Source organism: Lepidochelys olivacea, assembly GCF_965140295.1.
Source record: "Lepidochelys olivacea isolate rLepOli2 genome assembly, chromosome: 8".
Lineage (NCBI taxonomy): Eukaryota > Metazoa > Chordata > Testudines > Cheloniidae > Lepidochelys > Lepidochelys olivacea.
The window spans coordinates 56079418-56101945 of NC_140418.1; the positions used below are offsets into that span (position 1 = coordinate 56079418).

The 22528-nt window shown below is 44.0% G+C and overlaps 1 protein-coding gene across 2 annotated transcripts in view; it reads left to right on the plus strand.

Moving 5' to 3' along the window:
• RNF2 (ring finger protein 2) overlaps positions 1 to 22528 on the plus strand; it is a 53494-nt gene that overhangs the window by 16514 nt on the left and 14452 nt on the right. For both annotated transcript variants that reach the window (XM_084636829.1, XM_084636830.1), the window contains exons 2-4: positions 19273 to 19361; positions 19691 to 19851; positions 21457 to 21672. In XM_084636829.1, the coding sequence (XP_084492955.1) occupies positions 19275 to 19361; positions 19691 to 19851; positions 21457 to 21672 (464 nt within the window). In that variant the 5' untranslated portion in view covers positions 19273 to 19274. The remainder of the gene's footprint in view (positions 1 to 19272; positions 19362 to 19690; positions 19852 to 21456; positions 21673 to 22528) is intronic.

Genomic DNA, 22528 nt, shown 5'->3' on the forward strand with positions numbered 1-22528 from the left:
GTCAGGGCGGGGCAACAAACAGTAAGTAGCTTAGGCCCTCAAGCAGAGGCTGAGCAACACAGCATATGTGAATTAGCCCAGGCCTCCAAGGACCTGGAAGAGGGGGAGGCTGCCACCCACGAGCCTGCGTCCCCCCACTCCACTGCGTCCCAGCCCGGGGCCCTAGCAGCAGCAAATGACCCGCTGCTGGGTCAGTGGGGATCCTGACCGCAACACACTGACATGGGTTCTGGCAGAGTTACAGCCAGACTAGAGTCGGCTGTCCCTGGGCTACTTCCTAACTCCCCTCCTTCTGGAACCTGGGTCACCGCGGTGTTCTCTGGGATGTGCAGCACCATGGGTTCCTCGGGGTAGTGGGCAAGCTGCAGGTTCGGCAGCTCCCCTGGATAGTAGGCGCAGGGCAGGTCCAGCAACTCCCCTGGATAGTGGGCGTAGGTCAGGTCAGTCTTGGCCTGTCTGGGGCCGCGGGGTTTTCGCAGTCTCTGGCTAGGCTGGCTGCGTCTGGCCTCCCTGGTGGCTGCTCTTCAGTGAGCTCTGAGGGCCTGCCTTTCTACTTTCGGGTTGCCGCCTGTCCCTCTGAGGGGTGGGCTCAGAGCTTCCTGGCTCCGCTCACTCTGGTGTCTGGAGGGGCTTGACCCTCTCTGGGGTGGCGGGGAGCCACACTGCCTCACTACGCTGTGTGTTCCCAACATTTTAGATGGCTTCAAATAATTTCTGAAGCAGTGGTAATGGCTTTGCTCCATATTTCATCAAATGCCTCTTCCAAATGTCTCATGTTCAGAAATTCACTGATTGGGGTGTCCACAGATCAGCATGCCTGAGAAAAGTCACACTCAACTGCTTGCAGGTAGTCAGATAGAACTTTAAGCAGTTAAATAATTTTTGTTAACATGCAAAGGAGAACAGCAAAGTCAGTCCAATACTGAACTAAAGACCTTGTGAACCCATTGCCCTGTCATCTCTTGATATATCTCGAGATATTATAGCAAATGACACAAGAATGGATGAAATTGCCTTTTTTCACAGCACTACAAGCAGAAACTTGGTATGCCCATTGAGTATCACAGAGCTTCTTCAATGCCAAGACTTTATTTTTGGGTTGTACTTTCTTAATGGCTGTGAATTTAGTGTGTAAAGCTGACCAAAGAGAAAAGTGTACAATTTCTCCAGATAGTGAAAAAATCCAGTGCATGTTTGTTTCCTCTGCATACATAAACAATAACTAAATTGAGCTTGTGGTTGAAACAATGAACACCATTGTAATACGGTTCTGCATATCAGTACAACACCGTGACGATGCACTCTCTTTCACGATGTGAAGAACACATTAAGTGACTTGACAAGATGGAAGCCAAAAAATCTTTCATATACTATGCTATGCAAATAATATCTCAACATAACTGACACTTGTTCAACTTTGCTAATGTCTTTAGTTTCATTAAGCATTACAGAGAAAACATTAGTCTCTTTCACTTCTTGGCTTATGCATTAATGGGTTTTTTTTGTTTTTTTTGATAGAATGTGAATGATTTAATTTTGTATTGATGAATGGGTATATTTTGCATTGCATGGCCCACTTTCAATTTTCTTTCTTACCAATACTCAAGTATTTGGCTATTAGAGTCAGTAGTACGAAGAAGTTGTCGTTGCTGCTGCTGTCACTCTCTTCTTTTCCTCTTTAAGCAATCCCCTGGACTACAGTGAGTCGGAGGACATCTGCCACAACTTCAATATACATACAGTTCTCCTGCACTGAAGCAAAATATGCAACAGTAATTTTCAACTGAACTGAAAGACCATCACCTTTTGACTGAATGATTTTGAATTAAGCCCGTACCATGTGACAGCTCTTGTGATTCTGTTTTCATGCTGTTGGAAACCTGCATCCTATGCCATAGCTTTTTTCCAATTTTCTGAAGCCATTACCAATAAACACAAATTTTTGTACAGCAATAGGTGATGAAAGAAGTCTGCATGGGAAGCAGTAAGCTGCATTCATTATTTCACTGTATTTGACCCATGGATATAAACCGAACCTCTATTTTGAAACTTCTCTACTCATTCTTGTTTCATTTGAAGAGAAGATCTAACTGTGGTTATTTTGGACCTTCAGATACAATTTGCACAGTATCACTTGGTTCCGGTGGAATCTTACTTCCTGGGCTTACTTTATTACCATGTGGGTTCTTTTCCAGTTTCCGTTCATGGTACTGTATTGCTCAGTCATTTCCTTCCACCTCTTTTTATTCTAATGAAGAATCTGATGCTGAATGTTCCACTTTCCATTCTTCTATGATACAGTCTTTTTCGTCATTATCTAAGGTACATAGTTTGGAGGTAATACTGGTAGAGGACTCTCCTACCGATCTTTACCCAGAATTAGGCCTATTCTTGAAGTTGAGGGTATATCTTGGCAAATTTCAGAGAACTTGCTTTTCTTTGATGCATTTTGTTTGCTGAAAAGTTCTGAAATTGTCCGTGATCATTTGCTTGGTATTTAAAAAACTTTTTTTTTTTTTTTTAAAGCTACTTCTGTTCAGAAATGGAGGCCTCACAGGTGGGAGCCCAGGCCGGATCCCTCTTACAGGCCACTGTTTTAGACTAGTCTGGGCTAGACTTCCCAGGCTAGCTTCCTCTTCCTGCCTGAGTCCACACAGCTGGAAAAAGTTGGGATAGGGGAGACAAAGGGGGCAGCAGTGCCAGCCCATAGTCCAAGCCTGCAGGGGAGATTGCGTGGAAAAGGAAAGGATTCATGCACTGACCCCCTCCCCGACCCCCCGCTCCTCCCCCCTGCACAAAGGCTCTCCTGGCCCTAGCCCGGCAGCTGGGGGTCTGGCCTGGTTATGATCAACCTTCTCTGGCTCCTGATATAAACACCGGGGTTTATGTCAGTATAACTGTGTTGCTCAGAGGTGGATTTTTCACACCCTCTGAGCCACATAGTTATACCAATGTCAGTTTATAGTATAGACCTGGCCTTGGTTACACTGGTGTATCCCCTGTATGCTGATCATTTCAGCAGGAATCTCCCTGCTCTCTGAGGTAATCACTGCTTGTATTTCACTAATAACTATCAAAGTCACAGCTCACACACTATAATAAGGGAACAAAATGCCTCTGCTTCTATTCCAATTCTCTGATGTGGTGGGGTAGTGGGAAATATTTTTGTGGTGGGAGGCACCCACTACCCCTTGGTACTCTGTGGTATCATTCCTGGTCCCATTGGTGCTAATGGAAACCCCTGTGGGCAACAGTGAAACGATCATCTCTCTTTCATTCTATCTGCTGTCTTAGGAAATATATGGGCCTCAGCAACAGAGTTATTTAAGCAACCACTCCCTGTGGACTCCCACTGCTTCCTGAGCAGCCAGGAGGCTTGGCCTGGGGAATAAAAGATGAGCAGACACCTTTCTTTGCAGTAGCCAGGAGGCTGTGGGGTGAGGATGGAGGAAACAGTGAGAGAAAGCACCTTCTCCTTCTTTTCTATAATTGTATATAGTGTATTTCTGGTGGGGTGGGGAAGGTGACTAAGTTAATCAAAGCACTTGCTAGCAAGGGGGCTGGTCTATAAAATGGAGGGCCCACAAGTAGTGTCTAGGGACAGCACCTCGGTAAGAATCCCACCACCTTCCCATTGCCCATCAGCATGACCTTGCTAATGGATATACTGGCGAGCCAGCCCCCACTTGCCTTTCATGTTGGCATCTAACTAGTAGATGTCTGGTGATTCCCAATTGTGCTGCCAGCCATGTATCTACCCTGCCTTGCAGGGATAATGCAAAGATTAATTTGTTTCCAAAGGTCTTTGAGAATGGACAACATATGTAAGTGCTCAATCATTGTTTGACTTCTCTTGAGGCATGTAACTTCTATTTGAAGTTTCAACTTCAGAGGTTATATAATGAGTTGGTGCATTAATAGCCTTTTTAAATTAGGTTTGATTGCATTTTACAGATCTTAGTCTTCTTGAACATATCACACCAGTTAATTTATACGCAATTATTTTAAACAATGACTTTACATAACTGTTACTAATTACTAATCATATCTTCAAGAATCATAAGCATGCATAAAGAACCATACTTCTGTTACTAGGACAATGATTAAATGATGGAGTCTTCTCTTTCTAATGTCTTCATAAATTATATTCTAGATGTAGTTTTGAGGTGTTCTGCTGATGCAGAGATAATGACTAAAAGCTGTTTCTATGGTAAAAATATGTTCTTTGTATGTAATCTTGAAGTGCCTTTTATAAGTGTAACTACTTTGTTGAATTTTTGAACAGTAAAATAACAGTAGAAGTTAAAGGGTATTGGAACACAGTTGCAAAACTGGCAAAATAGCCTATATCAGGGGTGGGTAAAGTGTGGCCCATGGGCCGGATCCGGCTTGCCAGCTGTTTTAAGCCAGCCCTCAAGCTCCTGCTGGGAGTGGGGTCTGGGGTTTGCCCTGCTCCGGCGCTCCAGCTGGGGAGCAGGGTAGAGGGCCGTTCCATGTGGCTCCCGGAAGCCGTGGCCTGGCCCCTCTCTGGTGCTCCAATGTGAGCTGCAGGAGCAGTGCCTGTGGATGGGGCAGTGGGCAGAGCCGTCTGGCCTCACCTCTGTGTAGGAGCCGGAGAAGGGACATGCCGCTGCTTCTGGGAGCTGCTTGAGGTAAGTGCCTCCCAGAGCCTGCACCCCTGAGCTTCTCCCCACGCCCCAACCCCCTGCCCCAGCCCTGATGTCCCTCCCACCCTCCGAACCCCTCGATCCCAGCCCGGAGCATCCTCCTGCACCCCAAACCCCTCATCCCCAGCCCCATCCCAGAGCCTGCAGCCCCAGCCTTGATCCCCCTCCCGACCCCGAACCCTTCGGTCCCAGCCTAGTGTCTTCAACTACACCCCAAATTCCTCATCCCCAGCCCCACCCCAGAGCCTGCACCCCCAACCAGAGCCCTCACCCCCCGCACTCCTACTCCCCAGCCTGGAGTCCCCTCCCACACCCTGAACTCCTCATTTCTGGCCCCGCCCCAGAGCCTGCACCCTCAGCCAGATCCCTCATTCCCTCCCGCACCCCAACCCCAATTTTCTGAGCATTCATGGCCCACTATACAATTTCTATTCCCTGATGTGGCCCTCGGGCCAAAACGTTTGCCCACCCCTGGCCTATATGCTTTTCTAGGATGGCTGTTGTTAATGAGATGACCTAAGGGGGCTCTGTGTGTGTGTGTATGTATGTATGTATGTACATAAACAAGTTTTTGTTTGTTCTCTTGTTATTAAACCAATGGAAGAATTAGTAGTTTGTGTGTGTGTGTGTGTGAGAGAGAGAGAGAGAGAATGGGAAAGGTGCTATTAAAAATATATATTTTGATAGGTTGTATTTGTGTAGTTTAAAGTGGTAAAATAAATGTCACAACTTGATGACAGAAATAAGATACCTAGCTCTTTGTAAATCACTCCGCAACTGATAATTCCACAAATTACTTTTTCTAAGAATATAGTCTTATTTGAACACATTGTGTAACTACATATTTGACGGGAAAGACTATAGAGATGTACAATGCGTACATTTAACTTCTGAAAAGTTGTTTGGTCTTTACGATCCAAATGCCACGTCCCTGCTGAGTCCATTGGTTGAATTATATGACCGCTTTGTCATAAAGATAGCTATCACTCTAATCTCCAAAATGCTTTCTTAGTAATGGCACAGAAAACATTCTTTTGTCTTGTCTGGTTAAAGGAAACCCACTGGTAACCATTTTCAGCACTAACTTCCTAATGTAGCCAGGGTTGTATGTGCATGCATGTGGACGGATGGGGAAAGAATGCCCTTTTCGGGATTCTGCATCTTTTAACAAACCACTTTTTAGGGAAATGGAGTTGTATGAATGGCACTAAGCAATTATTACATGCTGCAATCAGTTGCCATTGCAAACCCTTGACCTTTTTGTCACTTTTTGGGCAGTGCACCCAAGTGCAGGTTGTATCCATAGCTAGCTAACCCCTTTGCCTATTGTGGCCAACCTGAAGCTCTGGAGCCACATGTGGCTCTTCAGAAGTCAATATAGGCACCGACTTAAGGGCTGGAGTTACAGGCACCAACTTTCCAATGTGCTGGGGGGTGCTCACTGCTCAACCTCTGGCTCTGCCACAGGCCCTGCCCCCACTCCATCCCTTCCCATCTCCTCCCCTGAGTTTGCCTTGCCCTCGCTCCCCCCGAGCCTCCTGCAAGCCACAAAACAGCTGATCGGGAGGTGGGGGAGGGAGAGGGAGGCGCTGATTGGCGGGGCTGCTGGTGGGTGGGAGGCGCTGGGAGTAGTTTGTGGGGAACTGATAAGGGGCTGCTGATGTATTACTGTGGCTCTCTAGCAATGTACATTGGTAAGTTCTGGCTCCTTCTCAGGCTCAGGTTGGCCACCGTAGCCATTTAAAAATTTTCTGGCCATGGCCAGAGATTAGTCGTATGGTATTAATTCAGTCTTTTAAAATCATGTTGTCTTAGGGTACGTCTACAGTATGAAATTATTTAGAAATTATTCTATTTGAATTTTCGGAAGCAATTTTACACATTTGGTCTTGTGTGTCGCCACGAAAGCGTGTGTATTTGGCTGAGTGCATCCATAGTACCAAGGCTAGCATTGAATGTCCAAGCGGTGCACTGTGCGTAGCTATCCCACAGTTCCAGCAGTCCCTGCCGCCCATTGGAATTCTTGGTTAAGCTCCCAGTGCATGATGGGGAAAAACATTATTGCGAGTGTTTCTGGGTGTGTGTCATCAGTCGCTCCTCCTACTGTGAAAGCTACGGCAGACCATCGTTTTGTGCCTTTTTGGCGTGCAGACACCAAACTGCTTTCAGCAGATGGTGCAGTACGGTGCACTGCTGCTCTCCTGCTACTATGAATCCACCTCGCATTATCTCTAGTCTTTCTATGTAATCTCTATAAGTATCCACTGTTTCTCTTCCTCATCGACTGCTTCCGCTGCCAACTCTGCTCGGCCATCATGAACCGAGCAGCACAGCTTCCACCTCCGCTCTGCTCTCCTGCTCTTTCCGCGCTACCGAGCTTCTCCATGTTATCTGTCCTGGGCTCCTGCCTCCGTGAAAGCTACAGAAGACAACCATTTCCTGCCTTTTTTCGGCTATCGTGAACCGAACGGCACCTCTTGTGCTGTCACTCTGCTCTCCTACGTTTTGTGCCCTTTTTCCAGGATTACCCATGCAGGCGCCATAGCGCGGCTAGCATGGAGCCCTTTCAGATCTCCGCTGCAGTTTTGACCATTGCAAATACCTCGTGCATTATCCAGCAGTATGTGCAGTACCTGCAAAATCAGGCAAGGAAGCGATGATAGCGTGATTACGATAGTGATGAGGACGTGGACACAGACGTTCCTAGAAGCACGGCATGTGGTGATTGGGAGATCATGGTGGCGTTGGGCCAGGTTCATGCTGTGGAACGCCGATTCTGGGCCCGGGAAACAAGCACAGACTGGTGGGACCGCATAGTGTTTCAGGTATGGGATGAGTCCCAGTGGCTGTAAAACTTTCATATGCATAGGGCCACTTTCATGGAACTTTGTGACTTGCTGTCCTCTGCCCTGAAGCGCAAAGACACCAAAATGAGAGCAGCCCTCACAGTTGAGAAGCGAGTAGCCATAGCCCTGTGGAAGCTTGCAACGCCCGACAGCTACCAGTCAGTCGGGAATCAGTTTGGAGTGGGCAAATCTACTGTGGGGGCTGCTGTGCTGCAAGTAGCCAACGCAATCATTGACCAGCTGCTATCAAGGGTAGTGACTTTGGGAAATGTGCAGACCATTGTGGATGGCTTAAATGCACTGGAGTTCCCTGGCTCCGGCGGGGCAATAGATGGAACGCATACCCCTATCTTGGCCCCGGAACCCCGGGGCGGCCAGTACATAAACCGCAAGGGGTAATTTTCCATGGTGCTGCATGCGCTGGTGGATCACAAGGGACGTTTCACTGACATCAGAGTGGGATGGCTGGGAAAGGTGCATGACGCTCGCATCTTCAGGAACTCTGGTTTGTTTGAACAGCTGCAGGAAGGAACTTAATTCCCAGACCAGAAAATTACTGTTGGGGATGTTGAAATGCCTATAGTTATCTTCGGGGACCCAGCCTACCCCTTAATGCCATGGCTCATGAAGCCATACACAGGTACCCTGGACAGTAGTAAGGAGCAGTTCAACTGTAGGCTGAGCAAGTGCAGAATGGTGGTAGAATGTGCTTTTGGAAGTTTGAAAGCTCGCTGGCGCAGTGTACTAACTCGGTTAGATCTCAGCACAACCAATATTCCAATTGTAATTGCAGCTTGTTGTGTTCTCCACAATATCTGTGAGAGTAAGGGGGAGATTGAGGCAATTTCGCACAGCCAGACAACAGGGCGATTAGAAGAGTGCATCAGGGCACGCTGCGCATCAGATAAGCTTTGAAAGCCAGTTTCGTGACTGCCCAGAGTACGGTGTGACAGTTGTTTGTTTCTCTTAAAGTGACCCGCCCCCTATATATATATATATGAAAGGAAATAAAGTCACAATTGTTTAAAACCCGTTCTTTATTTGTTGCACAACACATTGAGAGAAATCAGAAGGTAGATCGGGGGAGGGGGCGTATTGGGGGAGGGGGGTGGAGGAGGAGAGAAGGACAAGTCCAGAAACCAAATAAAAATTTCGGATATGCCAGCTTTCTCCTAGCTTGTGCAATCCTCTGGGGTTGAGTCTGTGGGTCCCTGTAGCCTCTCCCCCCACCCCATCCCCGTGTTCTTGGGCGTCTGGGTGAGGAGGCTATGGAACTTGTGGGGGAAGGAGGGCAGTTTTAGAGGGGCTGCAGCGGCAGTCTGTGATCTTGTTGCCTTTCCTGCATTAGATCCACCATACAGCAGAGCATGTCAGTTTGCTCCCCCATGAGCTTGACCATAGCATCCTGCCTGCTCTCATCGCATGCGTCCCTCCTCTCTTCGTGTTCATTTAACGTTTTACAGGACTCCGCAATTGTTTGCCTCCATGTATTCAGCTGGTCCCTATCAGTGCAAGAGGACTGCATGAGCTCGGTGAACATGTTGTACCGAGTTCGTTTTTTCCGCCTTCTAACCTGGACCAGTCTCTGGGATGGAGTAGATGGGGCCATGTTGAAACATTTGCACCTGCGGTAGGAGAAAAAGGGAGGATAGTATTTTGAACGATACGTTTTAGAGAATAAAGGGGACACTTTCTCAGCGAAACAGGCAATTCATAGTACACAGCACATGTTATTTCTGTACAAGGTCACATTTTGCTTCTTATACCGAAGTGCCTGTCACTTTGGTATGAGTAAGCCATCACACGCGGCTGGGCAACAGAATTCAGCTTGCAGGCAGCCATAGTAAGCCCTAGGGGCACACGGGGTTCTGCTGCTTCTGCATTCATTTTAATGCTTTCAAATTGCCAGGCCCCCTTTCCCATAGTACGCAATGCCTGGTGGGTTTGCCATATAAAAGGACGGCCTGCAGGCTCTCTGGGGTGATCGCTTCACACAACACCTCCCTCCTCACACCCACCATGTGGCTCTGATGAGGCTCTGAGCAGGGATGAGCCCTTTAAACTAAACGCGAACAGCCCAGCATGGCTGGGTTTCCCCCCACTGTGTGGCTCTGATCAGGCTCTCACTCACCAGAAGTGCCTTCTCCAGCGTCATGGTCCGGGAGCCTGCATTTGGAGTGGAGGGAGGCTATTGGGTCCGGCATTAAGAATAGTTCCTGGCTAGGGGGGAAAACGGATTTCCCGCTTGCCGCCTGTGCACTGTCGTCATCCTCCTCCTCTTCGTCTTCCAATAACTCATCCTCCTCGCTCTGTACAACTTCCCCCTTGCAGGTGTGCACGGACAGTGGTGGGGTGGTGGCGTTGTCACCCCCCATAATTGCATGCAGCTCACGGTAGAAGCGGCATGTATGGGGCTGTGACCCAGAGCGCCCTTTCGCCTCCCTGGCTTTTTGGTACATTTGCCTGAGCGCCTTGATTTTTGTACAACACTGCTCTGTGTCCCTGAAGTAGTCTCTTTCCATCATGGCCCTGGAGACTTTAGCGTACATATTTGCGTTTCTTTTCTTGGAACGTACTTCTGCCATAACAGATTCGTCTTCCCAACATGCAACGGGTTACCTCCCGTTTAGACCATGCTGGAACTTGTCTGTGAATCTGGGACTGTGTGGTCTCTTGTGATGGTGGACTCTTCATGGTCGCCTGTGATGGTGGACTGTGCTGATGGTGACCAAACAGGAAATGAAATTTAAAAGTTCCTGGGGCTTTTACTGCCTACCTGGCTAGTGCATCGGAGTTGAGAGTGTTGTCCAGAGCGGTCACAAGGGAGCATTCTGGGATAGTTCCCGGAGGCCAATAACGTCGAATTGGGTCCACAGTACCTGTAACCCATAACTGCGATCTCGATTTTAGCGCTACTCCACTTGCCGAGGTGGAGTACAGAAATCTGATTAAAGAGCCCTTTAAATCGAAAATAATGGTTTGGTTGTGTGGACGGAATCAGTTTTATTTTGAATTAACTCGGCTAATTCCGAAATAAACGCGTACTGTAGACTAGGCCTAAGATAAACCTTGGTGGCCTTCCCTACATTAGCACACTGAGCAATGCCACCAACAGTGAAACTGTACTGCTAGAAGTGTGCTGAGGAGAGCTTTTAAAAAAAAATAAAAAATTACTAATGTTGACAAAGCTGCTGGGACTGAGGTGGTCTCCTATGTTAAGAGGAATATTTGTAAAGGATGACAAAGAATTTATTGCACTTAGAGTGGTTTGTTCACAGCGCTGAATAAGTGTATTGGTTTAAAGTTACATGTTAGAAGTCAAAACATTCTAGTGTAGTTTGGTTACCATGGCTGACCATAGAATCCCAACCTGTCACATGGAATACTGCACATCATACACAATGTGTATTCAACAGAAGTTTTATATTTGGACACTGATGGAGTTCTGAATTTCTGTTGCTGTGTCTACCAGCAGCTACTTCTCTAGTGAATGTGCCTCTTAGAATCATAGAATTCTGACCTTAAACATAGGGGTTTAAGGTCAGAAGGGACCATTATGATCTTCTAGTCTGACCTCCTGCACAACGCATGCCACAGAATCTCACCCACCCACTCCATTAACAAACCTCTGAGCTATTGAAGTCCTCAAATCGTGATTTAAAGACTTCAAGGTGCAGAGATTCCTCCAGCAAGTGACCCGTGCCCCATGCTGCAGAGGAAAGCAAAAAAACCCCAGGGACTCTGCCAAACTGCCCTGGAGGAAAATTCCTTTCTGACCCCAAATATGGCGATCAGCTAAACCCTGAGCATGTGGGCAAGACTCACCAGCCAGACATCCAGGAAAGAATTCTCTGTAGTATCTCAGATCCCATGCTATCTGACATCCCATCACAGGCCATTGGGCATATCTACTGCTAATAGTTGAAGATCAATTAATTGCCAAAATTAGGCTATCCCATCATATCATCCCTTCTATAAACTTATGAAGCTTAGTCGTGAAGCCAGATATATCTTTTGCCCCCACTGCTTCCCTTGGAAGGCAGTTCCAGAACTTCACTCCTCTCTAATGGTTAAAAACCTTCATCTAATTTCAAGTCTAAACTTCCTGATGGCCAGTTTATATCCACTTGTTCTTGTGTCCACATTGGTACTGAGCTTAAATAGTTCTTCTCCCTCCGTGGTATTTATCCCTCTGATATATTTATAGAGAGCAATCCTATCTCCCCTCAGCTTCTTTAGCTTAGGCTAAACAAGTCAAGCTCTTTAAGTCTCCTTTCATAAGACAGGTTTTCCATTCCTTGGATCATCCTAGTAGCCTTTCTCTGTACCTGTTCCAGTTTGAATTCATCTTTCTTAAACATGAGAGACCAGAACTGCACACAGTATTCCAGGTGAGGTCTCACCAGTGCCTTGAATAACGATACTAACACCTCCTTATCTCTATTGGAAATACCTCTCCTGATGCATCCCAAGACTGCATTAGCTTTTTTCACGGCCATATCACATTGGCAGCTCATAGTCATCCTGTGATCAACCAATACTCCAAGGTCCTTCTCCTCCTCTGTTACTTCCAAGTGATGCATCCCCAGTTTATAACAAAAATTCTTGTTCTTAATCCCTAAATGCATGACCTTGCACTTTCCACTATTAAATTTCATCCTATTACTATTACTCCAATTTACAGGGTCATCCAGATCTTCCTGTATGATATCCCAGCCCTTCTCTCTATTGGCAGTACCTCCCAGCTATGTGTCATTCGCAAACTTTGTTAGCACATTCCCGCTTTTTGTGCCAACATCAACAATAAAAAGATTGGTCCCAAAACCAATCCCTGAGGAACCTCCACTAGTAACCTCCTTCCAGCCTGACAGTTCACCTTTCAGTGTAACCCATTGTAGTCTCTCCTTTGACCAGTTCCTTGTCCGCCTTTCAATTTTCATATTGATCCCCATCTTTTCCAATTTAGCTAATAATTCCCCATGGGAACCATATCAAATGCCTTACTGAAACCGAGGTAAATTAGATCTACTGTGTTTCCTTGTCTAATAAATCTGTTTCCTTCTCAAAGAAGGAGATCATGTTGGTTTGACATAGAATCATAGAATATCAGGGTTGGAAGGGACCTCAGGAGGTCATCTAGTCCAACCCCCTGCTCAAAGCAGGACCAATCCCCAATTTTTGCCCCCAGTCCCTAAATGGCCCCCTGAAGGATTGCACTCACAACCCTGGGTTTAGCAGGCCAATGCTCAAACCACTGAGCTGTCCCTCCCCCCAATCTACCTTTTGTAAAACCATGTTATATTTTGTTCCAATTACCATTAACCTCAATGTCCTTAACTACTTTCTCCTTCAACATTTTTTCCAAGACCTTGCACACTATGGATGTCAAACTAACAGGCCTGTAGTTACCCAAATCACCTTTTTTTCCTTTCTTAAAAATAGCAACTATGTTAGCAATTCTCCAGTCATATGGTACAACCCCTGAGTTTACAGATTCATTAAAATGTTTTGCTAATGGGCTTGCAATTTCTGGTGCTGGTTCCTTTAATATTCTTGGATGAAGATTATCTGGGCCCCCTGATTTAGTCCCATTAAACTGTTCAAGTTTTGGCTTCTACCTTGGATATGGTAATAGCTACCTCCATATCCTCCTTCCCATTTGTTGTCCTACCATTATCTCTAAGCTCCTCATTAGCCTCATTAAACACTGAGACCAAGTATTTGTTTAGATATTGGGCCATGCCTAGATTATCCTTAATCTCCACTCTATCCTCAGTGTTTAGCGGTCCCACTTCTTCTTTTTGTTTTCTTCTTTATATGGCTATAGAACCTTTTACTGTTGGTTTTAATTCCCTTTGCAAAGTCCAACTCTACATGACTTTTGGCCGTTCTCACTTTATTGCTACATGTTCTGACCTCAATAAGGTAGCTTTCCTTGCCAATCTCTCCCATCTTCCACTCCTTGTGGGCTTTCTGCTTTTTCTTAATCACCTCTCTAAGGTGCTTGCTCATCCAGCTTCGTCTACAACTCCCGCCTATGAATTTTTTCCTCTTTCTTGGGATGCAGGCTTCTGATAGTTTCTGCAACTTTGACTTTTTAAGTAATTCCAGGCCTTCTCTGCCTTTAGATCCACAAGTTCTTCAGTCCAATCCACGTCCCTAATTAATTTCCTTAATTTTTTAAAGTTAGCTCTTTTGAAATAAAAAAACCCTAGTCAGAGATCTATTTTTGTTTATTCTTCCATTTAGTTTGAACTGAATTAGCTCATGATCACTTGAACCAAGGTTGTTTCCTACAACCACTTCTTCTATGAGGTCCTCACTACTCACCAAAACCAAATCTAAAATGGCATCCCTCTTGTTGGTTCAGCAACTACTTGGTGAAGGAATTCATCAGCTATGGCATCCAGGAAAATCTGAGCCCTGTTATTATTACTAGCACTTGTCCTCCAGTCTATATCTGGGAAGTTAGTCTCCCATGATCGCACAATTCCCATTAATATTTACTTCATTAAAAACATTAAAGAGGTCTCTATCCATATCCAGATTGGATCCTGGCAGTCTATAGCACACCCCAAGCACTATCCCAGGGGATGCTTTAGTAGCTTTCTTCCCCAGTGTGATTTTTGCCCAGACAGACTCTGTCTTATTCATTCCATCTCTTATATCAAATAGTTTCTCCTCCAACTTTCAGAGTAGCAGCCGTGTTAGTCTGTATCCGTAAAAAGAAAAGGAGTACTTGTGGCACCTTAGAGACTAACCAATTTATTTGAGCATAAGCTTCCGTGAGCTGCAGCTCACTTCACTGGATGCATTCAGTGGAAAATATAGTGAGGAGATTTATATACACAGAGAACATGAAAAAATGGGTGTTACCATACACACTGTAAGGAGAGTGATCACTTAAGATGAGCTAATACCAGCAGGAGAGCGCGGGGGTGAGGGGGAAGAAAACCTTTTGTAGTGATGATCAAGGTGGGCCATTTCCAGCAGTTAACAAGAACGTCTGAGGAACAGTTTCGGGGGGGGAATAAACATGGGGAAATAGCTTTACTTTGTGTAATGACTCATCCACTCCCAGTCTCTATTCAAGCCTGAGTTAATTGTATCCAGTTTGCAAATTAATTCCAATTCAGCAGTCTCTCGTTGGAGTCTTTTTTTGAAGTCTTTTTGTTGTAATATTGCGACTTTTAGGTCAGAGATCGAGTGACCAGAGAGATTGAAGTGGTTTATGAATGTTATAATTCTTGATGTCTGAGGTGTTCTAGTGACTCTGACGTCAGTAATGAGCAGATAGGCGTCAGAAGGATATCTGTATAAATCATATCCCTTGTTGTTAGTTACTCTGAAAAGTAGTAGTAGTTGCAGGAGTGGGTGGGTGAAATTCTGTGGCCTGTGTTGTGCAGGAGGTCAGACTAGATGATCATAATGGTCCCTTCTGACCTAAATATCTATCTATCTATCTATGAATCTCAGATGATTGATCTGCTTACTCAAATTTGACTTTCTCTCCCCCTCACAGCCTTCCCTTCGTACAATTTTGTCAAAAGCACATGCTTTTTGTTAATTTTAGCTTGAAAAATCCTGCCTATATGTGAAACTGTGGTACCCAGATACTGTGGTGATGGTATTTTAGAATTGCATATCAGTTTATTAAAAAGCAAAACAAAAGTGGTAACAAGCATGTGGGAGGCTATTTAAACTCGGAACATTATTGAGGGTGCTAGTTCAAAGGTGACTTGCAAAGGAAAGGAGGTGCTCTTTTTTCTTTAATGGAACTTTTCAGTTTTCTGTCACTTCATAAACTGCTTCTCTTCTGCCCCCATCCCACTACCCCGATGCCACTCCCCCAATATATATTTTTTGTTTTTTGCACTTGAAATTCAGGCCTTAGTTTATTCCCTCTTCTTGGTAGGATTTTATCATAAGTAAAAAGAGTGAAAACTAAGAAGGGAAACAGGTTTTTATTCAGAGTGTAAACAAAACGATATTTTTTTTTAATTCAGGTGGACGGGGTGGAAAGGAAAGGCAGAAGGATCTTTGTAAAAGATTGGATACCTCAGCCCTTTCAAATAAGATCTGAGGAAGTTCTCTAGCTTTCCAGGGAGTCTTCCAGCAAAACCACAACAGATGAGATCAGGCTAACGTTCTTGATATTTTCAGTGAAAAAACAAGCTGGAAAAAAACCTGCTGGCCACCTCTGTTTTTTTAACTAAAACACAAAATAAGAAAGGGTGCAAACCGATTTTGAAGGCCATGTTTGAGAGTAGGCAAAATTGGTAAAGATCAAAAACCCGTCTCTTCAGGAGTGGGAAAGGTGCTAGTATCTCTCCAGTAGGAAACTACTAGTCCTAAACCCGGGGTCAATGTCATCCTATCACAGAGATTCTCAACAATCACCACCTTGTCTCTCCCTAGTTTTTGGTGTATGAGGAGAGATACAAGTGTGAGGAAGTTCTCGTTAGCTGACCCTTTTCAGTCTGGCTTTAGAACTGGGAACAAAAACTGCCTGGGCCTCCTGTATGGAGAACCGTTAGGAAAATATCCATTGTAGCTGTGGCAGTTGCCTCTACTGTAAGCCACACAGAGGTGCTACAATTCCTGTTTGGGTAGATGGAGTTGCACTCCAGGTGCTCTTGGATTCCCATGTAGCAGCAGAAACCACGTCTTTCTCCAACAACCAAACCCATCTTTTCTTGGCAAAGAGGTAACAGCATTTCCTTTTAGACACGGCTCTCAGTTAGCCAGGCCTCTGTCACCTCCAGACTAAGTTATTGAAACATTCTCAATCTCTCTAGCAATCCAATCATGAAGGCTTCTCAGACACCTCAGCTATGCAGAACATGGCTGCTTGCTTACTCAGTGGTGTCTCATATATGTAGCATGTTACACCTGTGCACCATAATCTGCATTGACCTTCATTTTTGGGTACAATTTAAAATGCTGGTCATCATCTACAAAGACCTTTATGGTTTGGGCCCTGGCTACACTAGACATTGCCTCTCTCCTTATTCACCACCCTGGCAGTTGAGATCAGCTTGATTGCTCTTACAGACCGACCCTAGCTAAAGTTTTGTATATCAGGCAGCTGGGAATACCTAATAGAAGGCTCTTGATTCTGGACTGTGCGTTCCTTGTTGGTCCAAGAGAGCCCCAGGTTTAATGACATTCAGGTCACAGTGCAAGGATTACTATTGTTTAGGCTTTGGTATGGTGGTCCACAGCTATTGTACTTGAAGCATGAATTAATTCAAGGAAATTCTGTGGCCTGTTTTACACAGGAGGTCAGAAGAAATGAACACACTGGCCATAAAAATCTATGAACCTATGAAAGTCCGTTGTGAGCTCAGTTTAGCACTCTAGAAGTTTAAGATGGAAAGCTATTTCGGGACAGGAACTCTTATTCCTGTGTTTGTACAGTGTGTAGCACAACGGAGCCCTGATGTGCCTGAGTCTCAAGACACTACAGTGATATAAAAGTTAATAATATGCTTACTGTTTACATTAGGTCTCCCCATCCTGTGAGTAACTTGCACCATTGCTGCAGCATCAGCGCAGCTCTGTCAGCACAATCAGTAGTGAGGGTGGAAGTCTGAATAAGCTGCTGGCTGCGTGTGTGCACGTGTGTGCTCTGTTAAATAAATCGTCAGGACCCTGACGCTACAGTCTTATGGTTGGTTGGATTCTGAGTTTGTGTTCATTTTGCAGGTTACAGTCTGTAGTTAGCTATTAGCAGCGTGTCAATTTCAGTAGTCTGTTAGGGCACTAAATGGATGTCTTATTTCTTTGATCCATGCAGAGAAACATGTCCCTTGTGCCATAGAAAATAGCTTTTTATGCTACTAAAACAGGAGTTGACAGCCTAAATCCATTATCATCATTTTCCCAATTCTTCTGCCATCTCTCCAACCCCAAGTTATTATTTAGGTGTAATACTTGGCTTGCTGAGAACTAGTCTTCATTTGACCATTCCTTTTCAGTAGTAACAGATGTGCTCCAAGCACCACGGCCAAGATTAAGATGAACAGGCATAGTAGTAAACTGTGTTGCTTCTTTTATCTCTTCCTTCCCATCCCCCCTACCCTCCTCAAAAAAGTTACTTAAGCCTGTTCAACCTCCCTTGGAGCAGAGGAGTTGACATTTCTCATCTGGTAATTACTGTCTGTTATACACTTGGTAGTCATACAAAAATAGGATCTGCAACTTGGCTACATGTTGGGATGGTTTGGAAGTGCACATTTAGATTTTTTTTTTTTAAGTGAACTGAAAAAACTTCATTTTTTCCTCTTCTAGTACAGATATTTGCAATTGTAATTTTGCATCATACTGTATTCTCCTAATTCAGAAATAGCCATGCATACACTCTCCCAAAATAACTTTCCAGATTACTGCACGTTCTTTTTGGAGAGTGTTCCTTCCTCCCCTCCTGCCCCCCGTAATTAACTATTTTCTGTCCAGAAACCGTTTTACATTCCTTTTTACATTATTTTGATCTTTACAGTTTGCATAAGGCTAAAGTGAGACTTTCTCCGGTGTGGCTATAATTGCAGTATACATGTCTACTGGTTAAAAACTCAGGGACTGATTGGGAGTTAGATGACTTGAGTTCTACTCCTAAATCTGACACTGACTCCAGTCTGCAATGTTGTGCAAGCCATGTAAATGTCTCTGTCCCGCCGCTTCCCCCTTTGTGAAAAGGAGGTATCCCTTTACCTGTTTTTCTGTGGACTCATGACCATGTGAAGCATTTTGAAAACCTTGGGTGGATAGTGCTATGGAAATGCAAAGTCTTAAATTATTTTCATTCATCTTTTATGCTCAACTTTTTTTCAAGTATGCATTGTTGGAGAGAGAGTTGGCTTAACACCCCTCCCCCAATTAATATAAGAAATAAGGAGAGAAAGTAGAGTAGTGATAGTAGTGGTTTAGGCGTATTGCTTATCTGAGACTTATCATTTCTGATGCTGATTCTCCTCATGCTTTCACCACTGTAAATCAGAAATAATTCTGGTGAACCCAATGGAATTACACTGGTGTGAGGAGAATTGGGCTCATAATTGAAACAAAAAGCTAGAAACATACTTTCTAAATGCCCCCAAACCCAGCTAGTCTTACTTCATGCATCAATATTTTTTTAAAACTTGTTAGGAGTGAAAACCTCCTGTAAGGATTTGAGGGGAAAGGAGAAGGTGGTCATATAGATTGTTCCCATAGGAACACTCAATCAGAGGGAAGAGTTAAGGTTGTCTACGTGTAACTTTAGCGACTGCCCATTCCCTTAGCAAGTCAACCCTACTCAACCACAGTGTGTGTTTTAAATGTCTTTTGGATATGTATTTGATAGGGTTATGTGTGCAGCTCTTATGCTGTACTTCCTAGGTTTTGTGGTTTTGTTTTACGTTACTGTCCCTTAGCAACCTTAACTGACTTTCATGATGTGGGTGTTTGAATAACACCCTTAGTGTCACTTGTACTATTGCAGTTACATGAGTGGGATTGCAAATGTCTCAATTAGAGAGTGGCATTTGGTGCTTATTCTGGCTTCATCCTATAGGAACCATTTTTCTCATTTCTTCCTTCTTAGAATAAAAGTTGCAAACGCATCTGCAGGGAATCTGAGGATTGCTGTTTCTGTGAAAATGCTGAACCAGCACTACCATTTAAAGAAGAGGGGAATCTGCTTCTAGCTTCAGTTAAACACACTTAAGCTTTTGTTTTATGATTATGTAATTTTTTTCCCCTCTTCTCTTTTTTCCTAGCCATGTCTCAGGCTGTGCAGACCAATGGAACTCAACCTTTAAGCAAAACATGGGAGCTCAGTTTATATGAATTACAGAGAACACCTCAGGTAATACAGGTTAAGAAGCTAATTTCATGCAAGGCACTGCCATAAAAATACCTTTTCTTATATAAATCATAGGACAGTTTAATTTTGTTAAGTATTTTTTGTAAGATGCTTGGTAAAATCTCTAATTTCATATTTAAAATCGTAACACATTGAAAAACAAAATAAACAATCCAACAGTTACAAATATAAAATGATATACCGTAGTTTGCTTTTATTTTAAAGTGTTTTCTACAGTGTAGTATCTCTCTAATAATTTTCTTACAAAGATTACGTTAATTCTATGTCAATAACTCCATTAATATGATTTCACTTTAATATTTGACTATTAGGAAGCAATAACTGATGGCCTGGAAATAGTGGTGTCACCTAGAAGCCTGCACAGTGAACTGATGTGTCCCATTTGTTTGGATATGTTGAAAAACACCATGACAACAAAGGAATGCTTGCATCGTTTCTGTGCTGACTGTATCATTACAGCTCTCAGGAGTGGGTATGTAAGAAATAATGTATACCTAAGAATCCTACCTTATTGCAGGGTGAGGGGGATGGTGGTCAAGAATCAAAATGATACAATGAGGCCCCTTTGAAGCCCCATGTGTTCAGAGATACGCAAACACACCACTACTAGATTGCAAGGAACCAAAGAACATTGCATCCAGTACCTAATGTGTGTACTCCCATGTAATTTCACTGTTTAAATGTTTGTTCTCTTGTGGCAGTCCAGATATTAGGAGGAAGTATGCCCATTTCCTTATATACACCAATGTAGAAGAAAGAAATCATGGTTTAAGGAACAGAAAAAAATCCTCCTTTCTTAAGCTAGCTAGGTCTAGTAACAACAAATCATAGTACAAGAATTAACTAAACTGTCTCAGTGGAATCTTACCAAATGAATATGTAAATGTATAGAGTACAAGATTCCCTAATGTATGGAACATGTATTTATTTTGTATTTAAAATGAATCCAATTATACAAATATCAAACCTATGAAAATAACAATGACAGTATGATAATCATAATGACCGGTGTTGAGATGTCACATCTGATCCCCTTGCTATTTTATTTGTGCCTTAGTTTAATCAGAATGCCAGTGATTAAACCAGGTACATGTTTTTCAACCTTTTCTCATTTGCGGACCCCTAAAATTTTTTGAATAGGGGTCCGGACCCTCTTGGAAATCTTAGACATAGTCTGCAATTCCCATGGGTCCATGGACCACAAGTTTAAAACTGCTGAGCTAGAGAAAATAGAAAATGGGCAGTGCTGCACTACTCTGCAAAAATTAACCCTCCTGTCTTAGACAATAAAAACTATGTTTAAATAGATTGTTCTAATCTCATGTCCAGCAAAATGATTCCTATGTGTCGTGAAATAGAAACAAAAAATTTGTCAAGGGATATTTTCATTCATTATTGAATGAACTGGAACATGCAATAGAAAAGGGTATATTGGTCTCCATTTTGTAATTTAATTAGAAGTTAGAGTAGTAAGAATGTCAATGAATGAACACTGTCTGACACAAATATGGTCGCCACCATGGAGCTCTTGCTTTCATTGGGGGGAAGAAATGTTCTTAATGTGAATTAACCAAGTCAAAGTAAAATCCTAGTGAAGAGAAGACAGTTGGTAGTTTTCACATGGTTTAGCAGGTCAAGCTAAAAAGTAGGATTCTTCATAGTTTTTAACTTGATTTACGAATTCAGGTGAAAGCTTTGAACTGTCTTGTCTTGACTAGGATGCTAATTTGAGTTGTGTAAAAGATATTTTTATTAATTAAGACACAATTTGAGAGGCTAAGGGAAAGAACCTGTTTGCAAAGAAAAGCTAGACACTTGAATCCTTAAATGTAAATATAAGCTGTGATCACTGCAGACTTCTCAGTAAGAATAAAAACTAACTCTCACTTAGGGGAGGGAGTGTAATAACTACTGTCAAATGCTTAGGCAGAGGGGGATCTATTCCTAGACAATACTAAGAGGACGTTGGCTGTACAGTCAATGTCATAGGGAAAGCATGAACTGCATCATGACAGGGAACTCTGGATTACAGCCATGAAGAACATTCATTGTCCCCTTTCTTTTTTTGTTGGTTTAGAAACAAAGAGTGTCCCACGTGTCGTAAAAAGCTTGTTTCTAAAAGATCACTGAGACCAGATCCAAATTTTGATGCCCTCATCAGTAAAATTTACCCAAGTCGTGATGAATATGAGGCTCATCAAGAGAGAGTTCTAGCAAGGATCAGTAAGCACAATAACCAGCAAGCTCTGAGCCACAGCATTGAGGAGGGATTAAAGATTCAAGCAATGAACAGGTATGGGGCTCTGAAGGTGGGTTGTTTGTGGTTATTGTAACATTAACTTAAAATTCAAAGCAAACTAAACCATAAAAACTTCTTTGAGTGCTTGCTCATGTAGATTCCGTTCTAAGGTGTGCGCACGCCCATATGTGCAGCTGTCAGAGATTTTTGCCTTAGCAGTACCTGTAGGGTCGACTGTAGCGCCTTCTGGAGTGCACACCCATGCTTCAGTATATTAAGTGCCACTGGCCCTACACCCTCTCAGTTCGTTCTTACCGCCCTTAGTGGTTAGTTGCAGCAACTTTCCCTTGCCTCGCAAGGACTTGCGGTTCTTCTACTTCAGTCTTTGAGCCTTAAATCTTTGTTAATAGCTTTGTTTACAGTGGTTAGTTAATAGGTAGTTGTTAAGTAGTGTAGTTAGAGAGAGAGTCCCAGCAGGGACTTCGTGTCAGATGGGGCATGCCCTGATCTCCAGATTTTAAGCCCTGCTCTGACAGTAACAGGCCCATGCCTGTTAGTGACCTGCATAGCAGCTGCCTCAAATGCATGGGGGAATCACATGTGAAGGAAAAGTGTCGCATCTGTAAGAACTTTCGTCCCAGAACTCAGAAAGAGCAAGACATCCATTTGAGGGCCCTCCTCATGGAGGCTGTTCTCTGTCTGGTGTCCCAGCTTTCCTGGTCAGACTCTGCCCTGAGCACCTCAGCCTCAGTGCTCAGCGCACCTCCAGCACCGTGTCTAAGAAGAGGTCAAAGAAGTGACTCCCTGGCACCAAGCAAGAAGGGCAAAGGACCCAGTTTGGGCTGACAGCCCACACTGGAGTCATATGGGGACATCCCCCTGATGGGGGGCCCCCTAGTTCCCACAGGGA